An 18329-nucleotide genomic window follows, 5' to 3' on the forward strand; every position below is an offset into this window, starting at 1 on the left:
AAAAAGAAATAACCAAACCTCAAAAGTGCCAAATATTCATTAAGATGCATATACAAATCCCCCGCTTGATCTAGCTAGTGGGTAACGTGTAAGACTTCGGTACACGTGTCCGGGTTTTTTTAATTCCCAATGGGGGTGCATTTTGGCGTTCACCCAGTGTGTTCACTATAGTGCTCTCAAACGGGTTGGGTTGACCCGACCCGACCCGACTCGACTCGGGTCGAGTTGTCGGGTCGGGTCAATCGGGTCAGCTCGGGTCGGGTCAATCGGATCAGCTCGGGTCGGGTTGTCGGGTCAGGCCAATCGGATCGGGTCGGGTCAGTCAATTTGGGTCACGGGTCGGGTCGGGTCGGTCTTGAACCCGACCCGACCCGACCCGACCCGTTGAGAGCACTAGTTCAAACTCTCTCCAGATGTTAACCTACCCCAATACTACATGTTAGCCTTTTTTATTTTTAAACTAGCTGTTATAGTTCATTAATATTACTTTTTACAAGGAAATGTGACAGCGCTGGAAAGCACATAAGCAGGGTTTCTTTTCCTGTTCGTGGATGTGCCGATACCAGATCCATTCACACCATTTTTCCTCATTGATCTTGAAAACGTTGCTAGGGGAGGGAAACAAGTTACGAAATAAGATAAGATTGTTCATCCAAAAATGCGGAGAATGTATATCTTCGAAGTTATATCATATTAGTTGACAACCTGATCATATGGTCGGAAGAAGAAAGAATTGTGGGAGGTAAAACTAGCTGCTGTCAGAAATGGGACAACCTTATCTACCTACACATCTTTTTACTTGTATTTTATAACAAGCCTTCTTGTCAAACAGGGTGCATTTTCCTTATTTCAACCATTTTTGATCCTAAATCTTGATCCTTGTGCGGTGAAAAAGAAGACTTGTCAGAGGAAAACTAAAAGCATTATCATCAACATTTTGCTTTCCAAAATAAGGAATGTAACTTTAAAAAATAAAACTTTAAAATAAATATCTGGGAAAATGAAAGAACAAATGGATGGTCTCATTCCAAAGTGAACCAACCCCCGAAAACAGCTTTTCGAGAAATCAAGGCTTAAAGTTTTAGTTGTTTCAAAAAATCTACATAACATTTGAAAATATAGCTTTATTTCTATCTTTTGTTACAAATATTGATCTTTTAACTACGACGAATATTAAGTGGGTAACAACAAAATAATAGTGCAAAATACAATAATATTAGTACAAATTGTAACTTAGTTCACTATGGTATAAAACTTTGGTATTTGGTTTGCCATTGATGCGAAGAGAGAACGCTGACAGTATTCTAGTTTGGGCGAGTTATATTTTCAAAAGTTTGTTGTAACTCGCAGAAAGTAGAATACTGTCAGCGTTCCCTCTGTACTAATTAGTGCTCTCAAACGGGTCGAATCGGATCAGGGAAACTCGGGTCACGGATCTGGTCTTTCTAACTCGGATCACGGGTTGGGTCAGAGTAACTCGGGTCACGGGTCGGGTTGGGTCAGATGTACTCGTGTTACGGGTCAGGTCAAGCTTTTAAGCTTCAAGTCGGGTCAAACAGGTACTCGGGTCATAGGTCGGGTTCAGCCTTGTTAGTTCATTTTTTAAAGTTAGTTCACTTTGACATCTGAACAGTTTAACTCGAATTCATAACACAGGATAAGAAACAAAATATTACTCTGTTGATCTAATTTGACCAATAAACAAAATATATCTACCTGTCTCAGACGTTCCCGCATTAGAATCTGGTTTATAGACATCTGAGGATCCACAACTTATGTCAGAATCGTCTTCGTCTGCATAATTAACGCGAACATTTCTCAGCGTTCGTTTTGAACTAACTCCCGGAGAAGCCATCTTGTTTGTGTAGATAGTTCGTTCCAGCGTTGCCAACCTCGGAGAACAAAATTATCGATTTTCGGCCTTAAAATTATCGTATATTACAAAAAATTATCGTATATTCGTCATAGGCGTGATAATTGTATAAACAAGTATAATACTACTAATAATAGCAATAATATATAATAAACTTACCTAGTAATCTTCCGTTTCGAACTCCACATCGGTGTCACTGTCCTTATCATCTTTTTTATCCTTATTTGTACCTCCATATATGTTGGATTTATTCATCGATGAGATCATCAATCCACTGGGTTCAAACTCGACGCAGTTTTGTACACATTGGGCAGCGAGCATTATATCACTAACTGTACTTGACTGCAGTTTGTTCCGTAATGGTGTTTTTATTAAGTTCATTTTTGAAAACACACGCTCACAATCAGCACTAGTATGTGGCAAAGCTAACATGTCCAATACAACCCTTCCCAATTCTAAAAATTCGTGATTTCCATGGGGATCTTTAGCATTTTTGATGAAAGCCCAAAATTTGTCTACTTCCTTAGAACGCAGATCTTCCGGAAACACCGCGTAAGGTAGTGCTCTCCACTGATCGTCTATTAATTGTACAACATTATTATTTTTCGGGGTAACTCTCTGTACCGCTCTCAAGAGTGGAACAAATGTTGGTGGTCTTGTTTCACTTTTTGATAATGCTACTTCAGGTGTTAGCCAATGTAAACTTTGCAAAACAGGATTACCAAAATCATATCGTTTTTTTATTTCACAGCAACAAACTTTAAGAAACTGCTGCACTCTATAGTAGAAATCTGTTATTTTGGATTTGTCTGCAATATTTTCATTTTGACTCATGAAATCCAAAACACCCACACCTAGGTACATTTGAGTGTACGGCAGAAATTGACTCGAGTCCGTAGGGTCTATAAGTGCAAGGTCAGTTCTGTTAACATAATTAGAAAACATGTAGCAGAGCAGTATTTCTTTGTATGTTCTGCACACTTTTTCATGCAGGGCGTAAATCACCAACTTTTCGCTTTGAAAGTAATGATTCAGCTGCACAAATTTTGGCAAAATCCATTCAAGAAATATGAAGTACAAACGCACAAAATTATCATTAAAAGAGTTAGCTAACTGCTCAGCGGCATACAGTCTTTCTTCTTCCCACTTTGAGGTAAAGAATAACCTCAATGCATTCCACTGTTCTAACAATCGTTTAACAACACTTAACAATGACAGCCACCTTGTCTGTGACGGTCGTAATATTTTGTGCGGTTCGATGTCACAGAACTCTTGGAACTCAACAAACTGCGCAATTCTTTTCGAACTATGTTTGAAGAACGTATGAGTGTCCCTTGCTAAATCTTCGCAGATTCTTGGCAATTGTTTACACGCCTCGCTTGCACACAGATGCAACGAATGACATATACATTTTTGTATAAAAATGCCAGGGAAGTCCTTATGTAGCCTACTTGAAACAGAATTATCTTTTCCCATCATTGTGTTGCATCCATCGGATGCGAAACCTATTACATTTTCAAATGGGATATTACTATTTATTAAAGCATTATATAGGAGCTCATACAGACGATTTGAAGTGGCACCTTCATGTGCAGCTTCCACATTTTTATCACAATAAATTTGTAATAGTTGCCAAAATTTTGTTTGTATTTTCGCGCTATTTTCATCGAAATATCTCACACAAACACACATATTTTTTGTAGTCGAAATATCTGTAGACTCATCGATTATTAAACTGAATTTTTGTTTCTGTAAGATATCATTTAATTCCTTCAAATGACATTTACTAATGACATTTTTGATCACACCCGTTGCCTTAGTTCTACCTAATTGAATCTTGCTAGCTATTTTAGAATCAGGGAACGCACTTTTAATTACATCCGTTAAATGATCTGCCGTGTTCATAGAGATATTATGTTCGGCTAAAAAACCACATAGCATTATTTCAGCTCGCTTACCTTCTATATCCAAGGTGTGAGAGGTAGACGTGGATGAGGAAAAATCTAGTTTCTTTTGGGCAAACCCTACACGTTTCACTGCACTTAAATGTTTTTTTCCTTTAGCATGGTTTTTCACTACAGTCAACTCAGCAGTAAACTCGGTTCTACAAACTTTACACCGGGCTTTATACACATTATCACTAACAGGCTCTAACCAGCCTTTGAACACAGAATCACTTAACCAGTCTTTCCGGAATTTTTGCTTTACATGTTTAAGTTTCAACTCACCCCGTGCCTTTAGTTTCTTTTGTGGAGTAGACGGCCCTTCAGGATCACTTTCCATAGCTTTTACGAGTTTACGCGATACTTAATTACGCAAAATAATTACGCGATACGTAATTTCACTTGCCACAGAACGATTCTAATTTCTTTGTGTTTCACATCCAAAAAAAGGCGCTAACATTCACGTGAGCGAATAATAGAGCCATCTATCATGAACAAACAATATTGCCATCTCCACGTAAATGTGATGGATGCAGGGTTACCAATTCTCAAATCGTTATTGATTTATTTTGGCGAGAATGACTTAAAAATGTGTGTTTTATAATTCTTTAATGCACACTTACAATTTATTTACACATTAAAAACTGCTAAAAAGTGTACGTTCTAAAATTATCGTATATTCACCTATTATCGCAAGGGCATTATCGTATATCGTATTAAGGCTTAAATTATCGTAGATCACGATAAATTATCGTATGGTTGGCAACCCTGGTTCGTTCTGTCGCCCTAAACCCAGTGTTGCTAACCTCATGCCAAACAAAAATCCTATCGTAAAAAAAAATATCATTTTACAAAATAGCTTGGTTCATTTTGGCATAAGAAAGACTACATAATTTACAACTTATTCCCATGTTTAACTCAAAAAATAGAAATTTGGAGTTAGTTCACTTTGGCGTGAGACCATCCAAATCATGGTATTTCATGTGTGTGCGTAACAGTAATATACAAAATAAATAAATAAATATTATAATATTTCTGAGGGTCTAGATCATTTGGATTTGGTATTGGTATTCCAAGAATAAGCAAGTGAAATGTTTTCCACTTGACTTTGACTGAAAACCTGATTTACAGAATTATATATTGAAAAAAAAAAAATCCTTAATCTGCCCATCCGAGGGCTTCGCCCCCTCACAGTCTTTATTAGGCCTACGGCCTCGCACATCTTGAACCCACAATTCTATCGTTTCTTTTCCTATTTCAACTATCTAAAAGATAATATTTTGTATCCCAGGAAAACGCCCATTTAAATAACATGGTAATGTCTTCATCCTTTCAATATGAGATTATAGGCTAAAAAGAAAAGGTCCATTTAAATAACATGGAGAATTTCTTCATCCTCCTTTAGACCCCTAAAAATATTAAAATTTGGCAATTTTCCTGTCTTTTAGTCCTTAATCGTGCCAAATTGCATCATTCTAATCATGCCGGAAGTGCCTAAACATTTTGGGGTGTAGAAGACGTCCCATATAAATAACATTGGAAAGATTTTTCAGTTCTCCATAAAACCACTCTACGGTTGTAAATTTTTATTTCCTGGTTATTCACTTAGGTAAAACCAATGAAAATGTACAAGCATACCGAATTTCAAATTTTTATGACAATTCTAAGTACGTAAAACATGAGATTATATGTCCAAAAAAAGACCCATTTAAATAACATGGGGAAATTTTTCATCCAATCTTTAGACTCCCTAAAAATTAAAAATATTCACTTTTGACAATTTTCTTGTCGTTAGTTCCGGAAAGCTCCTACAATCATGCCAAATTTAATTATTGTAGCCCTACAGGAAGTGCTCAATAATTTGTCATCTCATGTAGTTTTATATATAGTTAGGATATATATATATATATATATATATATATATATATATATATATATATATATATATATATATATATGTGTGTGTGTGTGTGTGTGTGTGTTTGAGTTTGTGTTTGTGTGTGTATTATATAGTATTTTGACTCAGTTTTCTTATTAACGTTACGTTACATCTTCTTAGTAACCTACAATTACGTCACTTTTGAACAAAGAGATGTTTGTTCTTGTTTCCCCTACGCAATTCATAACACTTCATAATTTTAGGGAAAAAATATCTGACTACGTATATCACTTCTACTCTCCTGATTCATTTAAAGAACCAATTACAGGTTGGTCGCAAACTGGAATTATTATTTTCGGCTGAGGAATCTTATCAAACTTTCAATCAAATTTGGCCGATACATGAACCTTGTTGAAAATTGGAATGATCACAAATCGCACAGAATCAATAAAAATATATTCGCAGAAAGCTATATTACTCCATATAGGCCTATCCACATTCGTGCATACTTCTATTTTGTAGTTGGCCATCCGTCGCAACAGAGTTAACAGTTGATCTGTTGATGATTTTCGGATGAAAAATCTCAACCAAAATTATCGCGGCCTACAATCTCGCCTGGCTAAAACCTGGATAACGTGTAACTCATGTAACTGAGATACGACACTGAAACGTTTGCTCTATCACCATGATATTGTTCTATATGAACAATGCAATGAACATAAGTATTTAATAATATTATGAAAGGTAATTTACATTTATGCACTAATAATTATAACAAATGTTTTGATTAGTGGTGCATTTAGGAGGCTATCGGGCTCAAGCTCACTCCCGAAATAATTTCATTAATATTTTTTTTCGCATTATACGTATAGCATAAATGCTTCTTATTGGTTCTCAAGCCTCCCCTTCCGAAACAGGATCCTAAATACAACACTGGTTTTGATAACATTTGAATCGATATTATAAGTAGAAATACTTTATAGAAAGTTCAAACCTGAATTATCATAGAAATAAAAACACGCAAGATGTTCGTAACTGTAGACGTATTGTCGAACGAACTTCCAAAGGATTGACCTCTTGAATAAAAATGTAAGAGATACTTTTAATTTGCATTTGAAACTAACATTTCTACAAGCGCTTTGGCAGTTTACACTGGAAAATATTTCACTATGACGTAAGAAAAACAAAAAAACTGGATATTCGTCGATATTCGTGATGTATTTAAATTTTAGCAATTCGAAACGTGTATATATATCCTATTCTGAACGTAGTGTTGTCCATGAGACCAGAAATTTCTAGACTCGTCTTGATTATAATCTCGAAAACGACACGAGAAGTACCTTTAGACGAGACGAGAAAACTTTACGTCTCGTCTCGTCTCGTCTCGTCTCATGGGGAACATTATCTGAACGAAATTAGAGTTCTTGCTTGTAGTGTTTACCTGGCAGATATTGGTGCATTTTTTTTGGGCGTGAATAATAGATTTTATGGCATATCAATCTGCAACCGTATCATCAATCTGTACGCTATTATTGGGGCATTAGCGAAGAACAGAACACTGTAGAATGCATTAGGTTATTATTTTAAAATGAAATGATATCTTTGTGTTTTACGTCCCACGTTTATGCCGGCTAGGCTAAATTAGACGGTGATGATAAGAATGAATGAAATGGCGGAATGAAGAAAGTGAGAGGAAACGAGAGAATCCCGTGAAAACCCACGAATATTATGTTTATCCACCACACAAAGCCCACTTGATGCGATATGGGATCGAACCGGGGACCCCACACACCAGAGATGAGAACTGAGCCACCGCGGTCCCTGTTATTCTTTCTGGCATAATATCTTATGTAAAAGAATTCTTGAAATTTCCATATTCTTAATCTGCACGAAAATGGATTTGATGAATAATATTTTTTCAACTTAGGTTTATTAAACTTTTAAACTATTCTATGCATAAGTATCGAAAGTCTAATAGAACGGCTATGTTCGTCTGTCTGTTAACATGTATCAGACCAAAAGCGGCAAGAGATATCGAGAAGGAATCGATTTAGTGTTCTAATAATAGGTTTCATCTCCTCTGTCAATCTTCAATATAAATCGGAAGTGATAGAGATCGACCACTTACGGGCCATAAATCAAGAACTATAATAGCTAGCGACAAGTGGTTTTAGCGAATTGATTCAATATCTCTAGAAAATATACCATCTCTATTCCTATCTCTCTATTGAAACCCGGAACTGGTAGAAATTTGCTACTATTTCCGGTTTCAATATTGATTTTCAAAGAGCATAAACGATATATCGAAAAACAGTTCTCGGCCGTTTTCTTCTTACACATATATTAACTATTTTGCAGTTCGCTATACATCACAACAGGGTAAATCCTCTTTGATATCTATATAAACTGTAGCGCCGCGGGAACTCGTAAGGGGTTCGAGTTCAAGCGAAACCACCGGTAGGACTTTTCTGATAACGTTCTGATCTTAATAAAGCTACTCCTATCCTTGCGAGAAGACAAAAGCTCGTCACATAGTCGCTTCCTCAATTTCACCAAATATTACGAGGTTCCTGGGACAGTGTCAAAGTAATAAACACGATTAATACCAATAAATAATGGTTCTCTGGATCACACCGATATCAGTGGTCTGGACAGGGAGCGGTGTGATTTATGATATTAAGCCTGAGACGACGGCCTCAGCACGAGAAGGGGTCGTTCAACCCAAGGGTGGCACAATAACTCATTAACCCGGCAGAGGTTATATTACCATATCACAGAAAGATACTTAGTATTTAACTGTCCGTCGTGATGTTTACTTAAACACATTAATAGTTAATGAAATACATAATCATATCTATAATTAAGGTCTGGCCACACAAGTGACTAATAGAATCACTTCCAGGTGTGTACATCAAACAGAGAGAGGGAGGCGCAATAACTCATTAACCCGGCAGAGGTTATATTACAATGTTACAGAAAGATACTTAGTATTGAACTGTCCGCCGTGATGTCTACTTAGACACATTAATAGTTAATAAAATACATAATAATCTCTATAATTTAGGTATGGCCACACAAGTGACTAATAGAAACACTTCTAGGTTTGTACATCAAAAGAGTGAGGGAGGTCAAACACATCCCGATATCAATGATGACATCACGAGGGGCGGACTAAACAATAAAGCAGAAATGCGCCTCGTTAGTATTGACAGGCTTCAAGCAAATGGGCAGTTACAGCAAATAGATTAGTAGAACGACCAAACGATTGGAACCAATGATCATTTTAATTCAATTAAGTAATTTACTAGGGCTTAAGAATATTCATTTATGTACTAAGTGTTAAGCTGATTGAGGAAGCGACTCCCCTTTGGTTAAATGAATTACTACATTACAATTAACATATTGAAAAGCCGCAAGGATGGGAAGTCGGTTCGCTGAGATGAACAAACGAATAAGGAACACATGATTTACACTAAGAGGTACTTTCCTACCAAAGCCCTCTTGCACTATGCACTGGCGACACACAACACTACTGCAAATCAAATTACACAATTTAATCACAGATGACGTAATTAACTCCTTCACTACAGTAATCTCTTGGAGTTGGCAAACTAGTAGCGGTAGTTGATAGCCCGAGCGGATTGGCTGAAAAGATGTTACTCTTACCTGTGGATGGATTCAGAGAGGAGGTCGGCATCTGGCATCTCTGTCGAGACAGGATCTTGACTTACCAGGCCCAATGGTAGTCCCTTAAAAGGGGAAACGGGAGTCCCCAGAACTGACAGAAGTATAATCGAAACTACTTGTAGATTCACTCTTACGACGATCCACCATAAGGCAACTTACCACTTAATCGCAGTGTGTGTTCTTAGCGGAAGCGTCTCTCTGTCGCGAAGAGAGGTTGGGAGTTTGTTGGTCTGTTGTAGTAAGAATAATAAGAAAGAGCTTCTAGTGTGTTGCGATAGATTTATTATCAGAGAGTTCAGTTTACTTACAGACCATAATATCAAACATTTAGAAGGATCACGTTAAAGTTCATTAAGTAAGATTAATTCTTAGGTTCCTACAGATACATGATTTAATTGGATATCGGTGTGGCGTCCAGGAAACAATTCCACGAAATTAGGGCGAAGTAATTAATTTAGTCTACTGAAGAATTCAAGTATTGAGTAAGGGTACGATGGCTCCCGGGGAGAGCTAGTAAAGAAACAGTACTTACTCACAAGACACAATATCAATTCCAAAAAAAAAAAAGGTTGGCGTGGAAACGGTCATCACGCCGGATACTAGACACAGCACTGTTTGGCGTTTTATAACTTCACTAGACATGAATTTCACTATACGGCACTAGGTAAAATATACTACATTACCACTTAGAGATTTTTAACGTCACTCTGCAAGGGGTGCAGAGGACGACGGTTCCCCCCCACGAGGGGAAGAGGAAGCACGGACTATGTGCTCTTCGACTGTTTGGTGGTAATTGAACACTCGAAAGATCATCCTCGAGGTTTTATGTGTCAAGCTAGGATGTCTCAATGTTACGACAGATTGTGCAATCGTTTAGAAAGAATTCTTTAGAATCTGGTTGGATGTAAATGATGTAAGGGTTCGGAACACTTGGTGAATCATCAGTCTGATATTAATGTTACCAAACCCTCTTAGAGTCTTAGTTCTGATATGACTCCGTATTCTATATTTAACGCTGATTTTTACCTTATTGATTATTTCAAGGTAGTGTTGCCAACCCTGCATATAGTTTAATAGTAGTTAACAGTGTTTCCAACTCACAAAAATTTTTTTTTCTATTCCAATCCAAATATGACTCTCTAACGAAATTTTGTTAACTTTACTCCAACAATAAGTACAAAATTTCTTTCCCAAGGGGCGTCGAATGTCGTGGCTAAAATTTCGACCAAACTTTTTGCAAACACCCTGTACTCCACGACAAAGTTCTCCCTTGTATAACCTACGAGAACTTGTGTAAATCAATTGCTATGTGAGTATCACCCAGATCTATTCTCAAACTTCTTCACTTACTAATTTAGAGGAACAACTTTATTTCTTAAAAACTCTTGTAAGCCGATAGGTAATCAGAGATGTCTGTCGCATTCTGCTCCAGACACCCTTCCCAACCAACTACGAGACGATAAGATTATTCTTTTTTTTGTTTCTCTCTCTTTTCCCCTTTTGAAATAACTTCTCTGTTTTCCGGTGAATCATCAGTCTGATATTAATGTTACCAAACCCTCTTAGAGTCTTAGTTCTGATATGACTCCGTATTCTATATTTAACGCTGACTTCATACTCTCGTAGCTGCTAGAATGACCTTTGAACCGAGCACTTGTACGAGGTTTGTGTCACCCTTTTCTTGTATAATGTTGTGTAATTTTAACTGGTTTTAGTTGGAACCCATGTTTGTATTTTTTTTCTTTTTTTGTGAAGGTGTGTGCGTTCTGGAAACTCTATCAGATATCAGAAATGTCGCGCGCCTATCATAAGTAGTATGAGATCACCTCTAGCCAATCAGAATTCACCAAGTGTTCCGAACCATTACATCATTTACATCCAACCAGATTCTAAAGAATTCTTTCTAAACGATTGCACAATCTGTCGTAACATTGAGACATCCTAGCTTGACACATAAAACCTCGAGGATGATCTTTCGAGTGTTCAATTACCACCAAACAGTCGAAGAGCACATAGTCCGTGCTTCCTCTTCCCCTCGTGGGGGGGAACCGTCGTCCTCTGCACCCCTTGCAGAGTGACGTTAAAAATCTCTAAGTGGTAATGTAGTATATTTTACCTAGTGCCGTATAGTGAAATTCATGTCTAGTGAAGTTATAAAACGCCAAACAGTGCTGTGTCTAGTATCCGGCGTGATGACCGTTTCCACGCCAACCTTTTTTTTTTTGGAATTGATATTGTGTCTTGTGAGTAAGTACTGTTTCTTTACTAGCTCTCCCCGGGAGCCATCGTACCCTTACTCAATACTTGAATTCTTCAGTAGACTAAATTAATTACTTCGCCCTAATTTCGTGGAATTGTTTCCTGGACGCCACACCGATATCCAATTAAATCATGTATCTGTAGGAACCTAAGAATTAATCTTACTTAATGAACTTTAACGTGATCCTTCTAAATGTTTGATATTATGGTCTGTAAGTAAACTGAACTCTCTGATAATAAATCTATCGCAACACACTAGAAGCTCTTTCTTATTATTCTTACTACAACAGACCAACAAACTCCCAACCTCTCTTCGCGACAGAGAGACGCTTCCGCTAAGAACACACACTGCGATTAAGTGGTAAGTTGCCTTATGGTGGATCGTCGTAAGAGTGAATCTACAAGTAGTTTCGATTATACTTCTGTCAGTTCTGGGGACTCCCGTTTCCCCTTTTAAGGGACTACCATTGGGCCTGGTAAGTCAAGATCCTGTCTCGACAGAGATGCCAGATGCCGACCTCCTCTCTGAATCCATCCACAGGTAAGAGTAACATCTTTTCAGCCAATCCGCTCGGGCTATCAACTACCGCTACTAGTTTGCCAATTCCAAGAGATTACTGTAGTGAAGGAGTTAATTACGTCATCTGTGATTAAATTGTGTAATTTGATTTGCAGTAGTGTTGTGTGTCGCCAGTGCATAGTGCAAGAGGGCTTTGGTAGGAAAGTACCTCTTAGTGTAAATCATGTGTTCCTTATTCGTTTGTTCATCTCAGCGAACCGACTTCCCATCCTTGCGGCTTTTCAATATGTTAATTGTAATGTAGTAATTCATTTAACCAAAGGGGAGTCGCTTCCTCAATCAGCTTAACACTTAGTACATAAATGAATATTCTTAAGCCCTAGTAAATTACTTAATTGAATTAAAATGATCATTGGTTCCAATCGTTTGGTCGTTCTACTAATCTATTTGCTGTAACTGCCCATTTGCTTGAAGCCTGTCAATACTAACGAGGCGCATTTCTGCTTTATTGTTTAGTCCGCCCCTCGTGATGTCATCATTGATATCGGGATGTGTTTGACCTCCCTCACTCTTTTGATGTACAAACCTAGAAGTGTTTCTATTAGTCACTTGTGTGGCCATACCTAAATTATAGAGATTATTATGTATTTTATTAACTATTAATGTGTCTAAGTAGACATCACGGCGGACAGTTCAATACTAAGTATCTTTCTGTAACATTGTAATATAACATCTGCCGGGTTAATGAGTTATTGCGCCTCCCTCTCTCTGTTTGATGTACACACCTGGAAGTGATTCTATTAGTCACTTGTGTGGCCAGACCTTAATTATAGATATGATTATGTATTTCATTAACTATTAATGTGTTTAAGTAAACATCACGACGGACAGTTAAATACTAAGTATCTTTCTGTGATATGGTAATATAACCTCTGCCGGGTTAATGAGTTATTGTGCCACCCTTGGGTTGAACGACCCCTTCTCGTGCTGAGGCCGTCGTCTCAGGCTTAATATCATAAATCACACCGCTCCCTGTCCAGACCACTGATATCGGTGTGATCCAGAGAACCATTATTTATTGGTATTAATCGTGTTTATTACTTTGACACTGTCCCAGGAACCTCGTAATATTTGGTGAAATTGAGGAAGCGACTATGTGACGAGCTTTTGTCTTCTCGCAAGGATAGGAGTAGCTTTATTAAGATCAGAACGTTATCAGAAAAGTCCTACCGGTGGTTTCGCTTGAACTCGAACCCCTTACGAGTTCCCGCGGCGCTACATAATTGGTGGCAGCGGTGGGATTCGATTATTAGCTCGTCATCTCATAATGTGTTAATTGTTATTGGTTTATATAATCCTATGTTCCTTTGTAAATGACAAAGCAAGAGTTATTTATATTATCACCTTCATTTGTGTTATATTGTTTGCTTAGGGTCACATTTATATTCTAAATGAGTAACGTATAATTTAATGTTTGAATTGTGTTAATTGAAATGACAGGTTTCCTATTAAGTTGCTTGAAAATTAAATCTAAAAGTAAACATTTTGTGTTAATGTGTTGCGTTGGGCAAACGCACCCTTCTACCCTGAAAGTTTAGCTATCAGTTTGCTTGTTCTAGAGAAGTCAAGGAGGGAAGGAAAAAGAAACAGTCCATATATCAAAAGAATAGTTCATTCCTTTTTCTTCAACACAGAGAGAAAACATCTGTTCTCTGTTGGTTTCCCCAGCTGGGCAAAACAAAAAAATATATATATATATATATTGTGAAAAGAAAAAGCGAGAAAAAGGAAATGTGTTGGTTAGCATTCCTCGGTTGTGTACTGCCTTAGTATTCTAAAAACTGTAGGGAAAAATATCAACACAATACCTTGAGAAGGTTTATGGCGCCAAATACGGAACAGATACTTTCTTCTTCACCTATCGAGATGAAAGCTATTCCGTTCTGTATTCAAAGCTTCTCAACGTATTTTGAGTTCGATTCTTGCAATGGATTTTCGCGAGGTTCATTTCAAGAATCATCAGTCGTAAGGCTGGTGTAGGAACTCCAAGTATTCAAATTCTGCTTGTATAATTAATGAACAAGTCAGTCAAAACAAACATCATCGAAATTTTGAAATTTATTTTGAAATTTTCATTCTGTGAGTCCTTATACTCACGCGTTGTTAGTTCTTTGATTGTGGGTAAATTCTTGACCTTTCCCCGACTGGCTTCTCAGCGTTAGTGGTAAATTAAATATTATGTTAGGTGCTAAAGAGATTCCTTACACGAACTATACGAACTAAAGCCTTAATATGTTTCGTTTCTCAGTAAAAGTTCATAATGAGATTCATTATTGTGATTTTGAAGTTTTCAAATTATTTTAAATTTTCTTGGAGGCCAATTTAATTTTATTGTTATGAATGGACGTGCTTTTTGTTAATTATGAGAGAATTAAGTATACCAAGATTGAAAGTTTAAAAGGGCAATAAATTCAGTCTAGTAATTTGTTTTAAGTAGAGACCATTCTTAATAAGTTGTTGTAATATTAAGCCTAACTCGTTATTTTATTATTTTAAGTCGTGTTTTAATAAAGACAACACTAATGTGGGACACCCCTGAATTATAATACCCTGTATTCAAAAACCGCGAGATCCCTTGTATTTTGATTGAATGATAAGAGCGTAAAGTATTAGGATATACGTTATTGCTTTTGAAGTCCATGGCATCAAAGTTTTGTAATTTGAATACAGCTCTTGTAAATTTTAATTGCCAGTGTAAGGCTGTTTTATTAAGGAAGAAATACGTGAACTTAATGTAGTAGAAAGATTAATCCTAACAATTCCGTTTGTGCTTAGCTATTGTTATTAATTAAGGAGACGTTTAAATAATTTATTAGTAGACATTATTAATCAATGAATCTTCTTATTCATTATGTTAGAAGTTGAATTATCTATAAATTTGTCACTTTCCGGTCACGATAAATTCGACCGTAGTCATTGTGTTAATAATTTCATTTGTTCAGGACGTAAAACCGTGCTCTGTAGTATTGTTATTAATTTTACCATTCCTTGCCGAGTGCTAATGCCTCGAGTTGTGTAATTATCTTGTAAATTTTAGCGAGCTATCTATTTTTGGAACGTGTCGTTGGGAGATACACTGTAGGAAAATATTGAGACAGTGAACATACCTCTCCCTTGTTCCAGTAGAAATTCATGGAGTCTAGAATAGGTTAGGATGTGTCAATTCCCTTTCCTAAAAAGAGTACCAATTCCATCAAACGTGATAATTAACTATAATTATCAGCCCCAAAGCGTAAATTGGTCGTTTCAGAGAATTGCCGCTTGTTTCTATCGCTTGTATTAGCTGAGAATCGCGCAATCTCTGATGTTTATACTCCGTTGAATCGATCTTATTGTACCAATTCCATCAAACGTGATAATTAACTATAATTATCAGCCCCAAAGCGTAAATTGGTCGTTTCAGAGAATTGCCACTTGTTTCTATCGCTTGTATTAGCTGAGAATCGCGCAATCTCTGATGTTGATCCTCTGTTATATCGACCTTATTGTATAATGGTGCGTCCGCGTAATTGTGAGGATGTTAAGCCGGATCTTTGAGAAGGTTTACCCCTTAAAGGTACGGGACCCTCCTAGTACATCTCAGGTCGCTATGGACCTCCTAGGTCCCGAAGCTGTTTATTATCGTTCTGTTTACTAACGAACGACCAGAGAATGTTTGGTTCTTTCGGAAGGAAGCCCAGTGTTTCGTTCGAAAGACACCCTATGGTGTTAAAGTTTTAATTATGTGCTTTTCGAGATGGTAATGATATGTATGGAAGCTAATGTTGTATTTAAATGGTCATAAATGTTCTTGCTCGCGAGTGCCTAATCTAATCAAAGGTGCGTTTGTGTAGACCTAATCCTTTTGAGCACTCTTGCTCCCTAATGAGACCCAGCACGAGTCCTTAAAAAAAATCTAAGGTTGTCCGAAGAGATAATTAAATTCGCTTGTCCGATGTATCAAGTATTGTTATTTTTTCTAGCTTCCGAGTAAATTAGTGATGTTATATTATCATGAGTAAAAGAAATGCTTTTGCAAGTCCAGGAATCGAGTTATTTTCTAGAGTAACATCCTTATCGGGCCTAAATGTCAGATACAGCCGCTCTGTTTAGTAAATAAGTGTATTATTGATCATTTTGTAATTGCATATAAACTCTTTCTTGTCTCCTATTTGAAATGATAAATCGTTCTTTTGTGCGTCTAGATATCCCAAAAGGTCTCTAAAATGTAAATACGCGGTTAAATTCCTCAAAGTTAAAGTTATGAATAAATGCGAAGTAGATGTAAGTCCCAGGGTCATATGAGTTAATACTAGAATATAGGCTAAAAGTAATCCTTATTATCCCTCTCTTGCCTCCTGCCGTCCGAGTGCCAACTTAATTTGTATCTAAGAGTCGACATCATGTCTCCTGTAAGGAATTCTCGTTGAATTGTATTAATTGTTCTTAAATGTATTTAAGTAAGTATAGTCTATTCCCGTTCGATTGTATTTCTATAAGGTTGTGGCACATTCTATTTTTATCATTTGGATATATTGATTATTATATTTACTAGGAATAGACATTTTAAGCTGTAATTCTAATAATATTCTAACGTGAATATACATTATAATAAATATGATAATGGCATTTGATATATTACGCGTTATAATGCATATGATAATTGTATTTTGATATCTACTATATGTTATAATTAATATGAATTTTTGGTGAATATCCAGGTTGAAATTAAGACCTACCAATTGAATGATATCAATATTTTACTGTAAAAGGTAGTTGTTATCATAGTAAGGCAACAAGATAATTGCCTGAAGTTATATTTAAATTCATTGTTAATTTCTAAACGTCAGTACTTCAGTTATATTGGTTCCTTTGTTAATAAAATGACGTAAAAGCGAAGTACCTCTGTGCGAATAGTACAATTAAATATATGTTAATTTAAAATTTTATATTGTAACTCTACCTCTCTTATCGATTAATTATTTGTGGTAGTTCATTCTATAAATTGAGATGATTTATTTGATTGATTTTGTTAAGCGTCTGTTCAACTGCGTGACAATAGTCACTAAACAATAATATTGAACTACGCATTAATTGGCATATTGTTAAATGAAAATGTTGAAAGTTTAGACAATAATTGACCTTGTATATTGGTCGTTCGCGTCATATTGTAATCCAGGTATTTTTAGACGTAACTGTAGGAATTGCTATTTAGTTTATGAACACCCTGTATTGAGGCGTGTTCCATATACATGCTATTTAGAAAGGGTTCATTTCGAAACATCCATACGCTGTTCCGTACTGAATTCAAATTGTTTAAAAGGATGAATGTTATAAAGTGTTTAACGAATATATATATGTTCTAGTTTATCCCTTTCGCGCTAAAAGAAATCCGCCTTCATTTTATTCGAAAGCTTGCAGGAAAACATAGAAATTCTTCTTTTGGCCGTTCTCTGTTTAAAGAAAAACCAGACCCTTACCAGACAGGGCTGTAGTATAATTTCTTTTTCTTCACACCACCCTGACCTCAGCGTGGAGTGTAGTAGTAAAAAAAAAGAGAAAACATCTGAGTGTCGATTCCCAACTATCCTCCGGTAGTGAATAACCTTCGACCTCAGGGAGTCCCAGTAACCCAATTTTGGTAAAGACTAGAAGAGCATAAAAACAAACTGGCTCCCTTTCTTATCGTATAATTAATGGTTTGTTTTGACAATTTTGGAGTCTGTGATAATGTGTAAATTTTAATTAAAGTATCCAAAAACAAAACACAGAGAATAAGAAAATTTACATATAATAATAATAAAAAAAATTAATGAATTAAATCCTTCATTAACTAATGTAGTTATATTCTGTATACGGTAGTCTTGCGATTCTGTGTAGTGTTTATAATCTCTAGAATTTTTAGGTAATTGATTCTTGTACTTTTTAATAATATAGAAGTCATTCAAATCTTTTGTTAAATTCAGTAATTCTATATATATATCTAGTGGAAATTTCGTTTAGGAAATGTGCAGTTCCTTGAATGTCTAGAGAGGTCAAGAATACAACTATCGTTAATGATTGTAGATTAGTAAAAAAAAAATGCGTGTAAACATTTATTATCTATATATACTCCATATGTAGTTATAA

The 18329-nt window shown here is 36.3% G+C and overlaps 1 protein-coding gene across 1 annotated transcript; it reads right to left on the reverse strand.

The window, feature by feature from the left end:
• Positions 1-2032: 2032 nt before the first annotated feature.
• Positions 2033-4156, reverse strand: LOC145661772 (zinc finger protein 862-like). The gene has a single exon (XM_081727107.1). It carries the CDS (start codon positions 4154-4156, stop codon positions 2033-2035), a length of 2124 nt encoding a protein of 707 aa, XP_081583233.1.
• Positions 4157-18329: the final 14173 nt, after the last annotated feature.

This window comes from Thermobia domestica, chromosome 10 (assembly GCF_964235325.1).
Source record: "Thermobia domestica chromosome 10, izTheDome1.hap1.1, whole genome shotgun sequence".
Lineage (NCBI taxonomy): Eukaryota > Metazoa > Arthropoda > Insecta > Zygentoma > Lepismatidae > Thermobia > Thermobia domestica.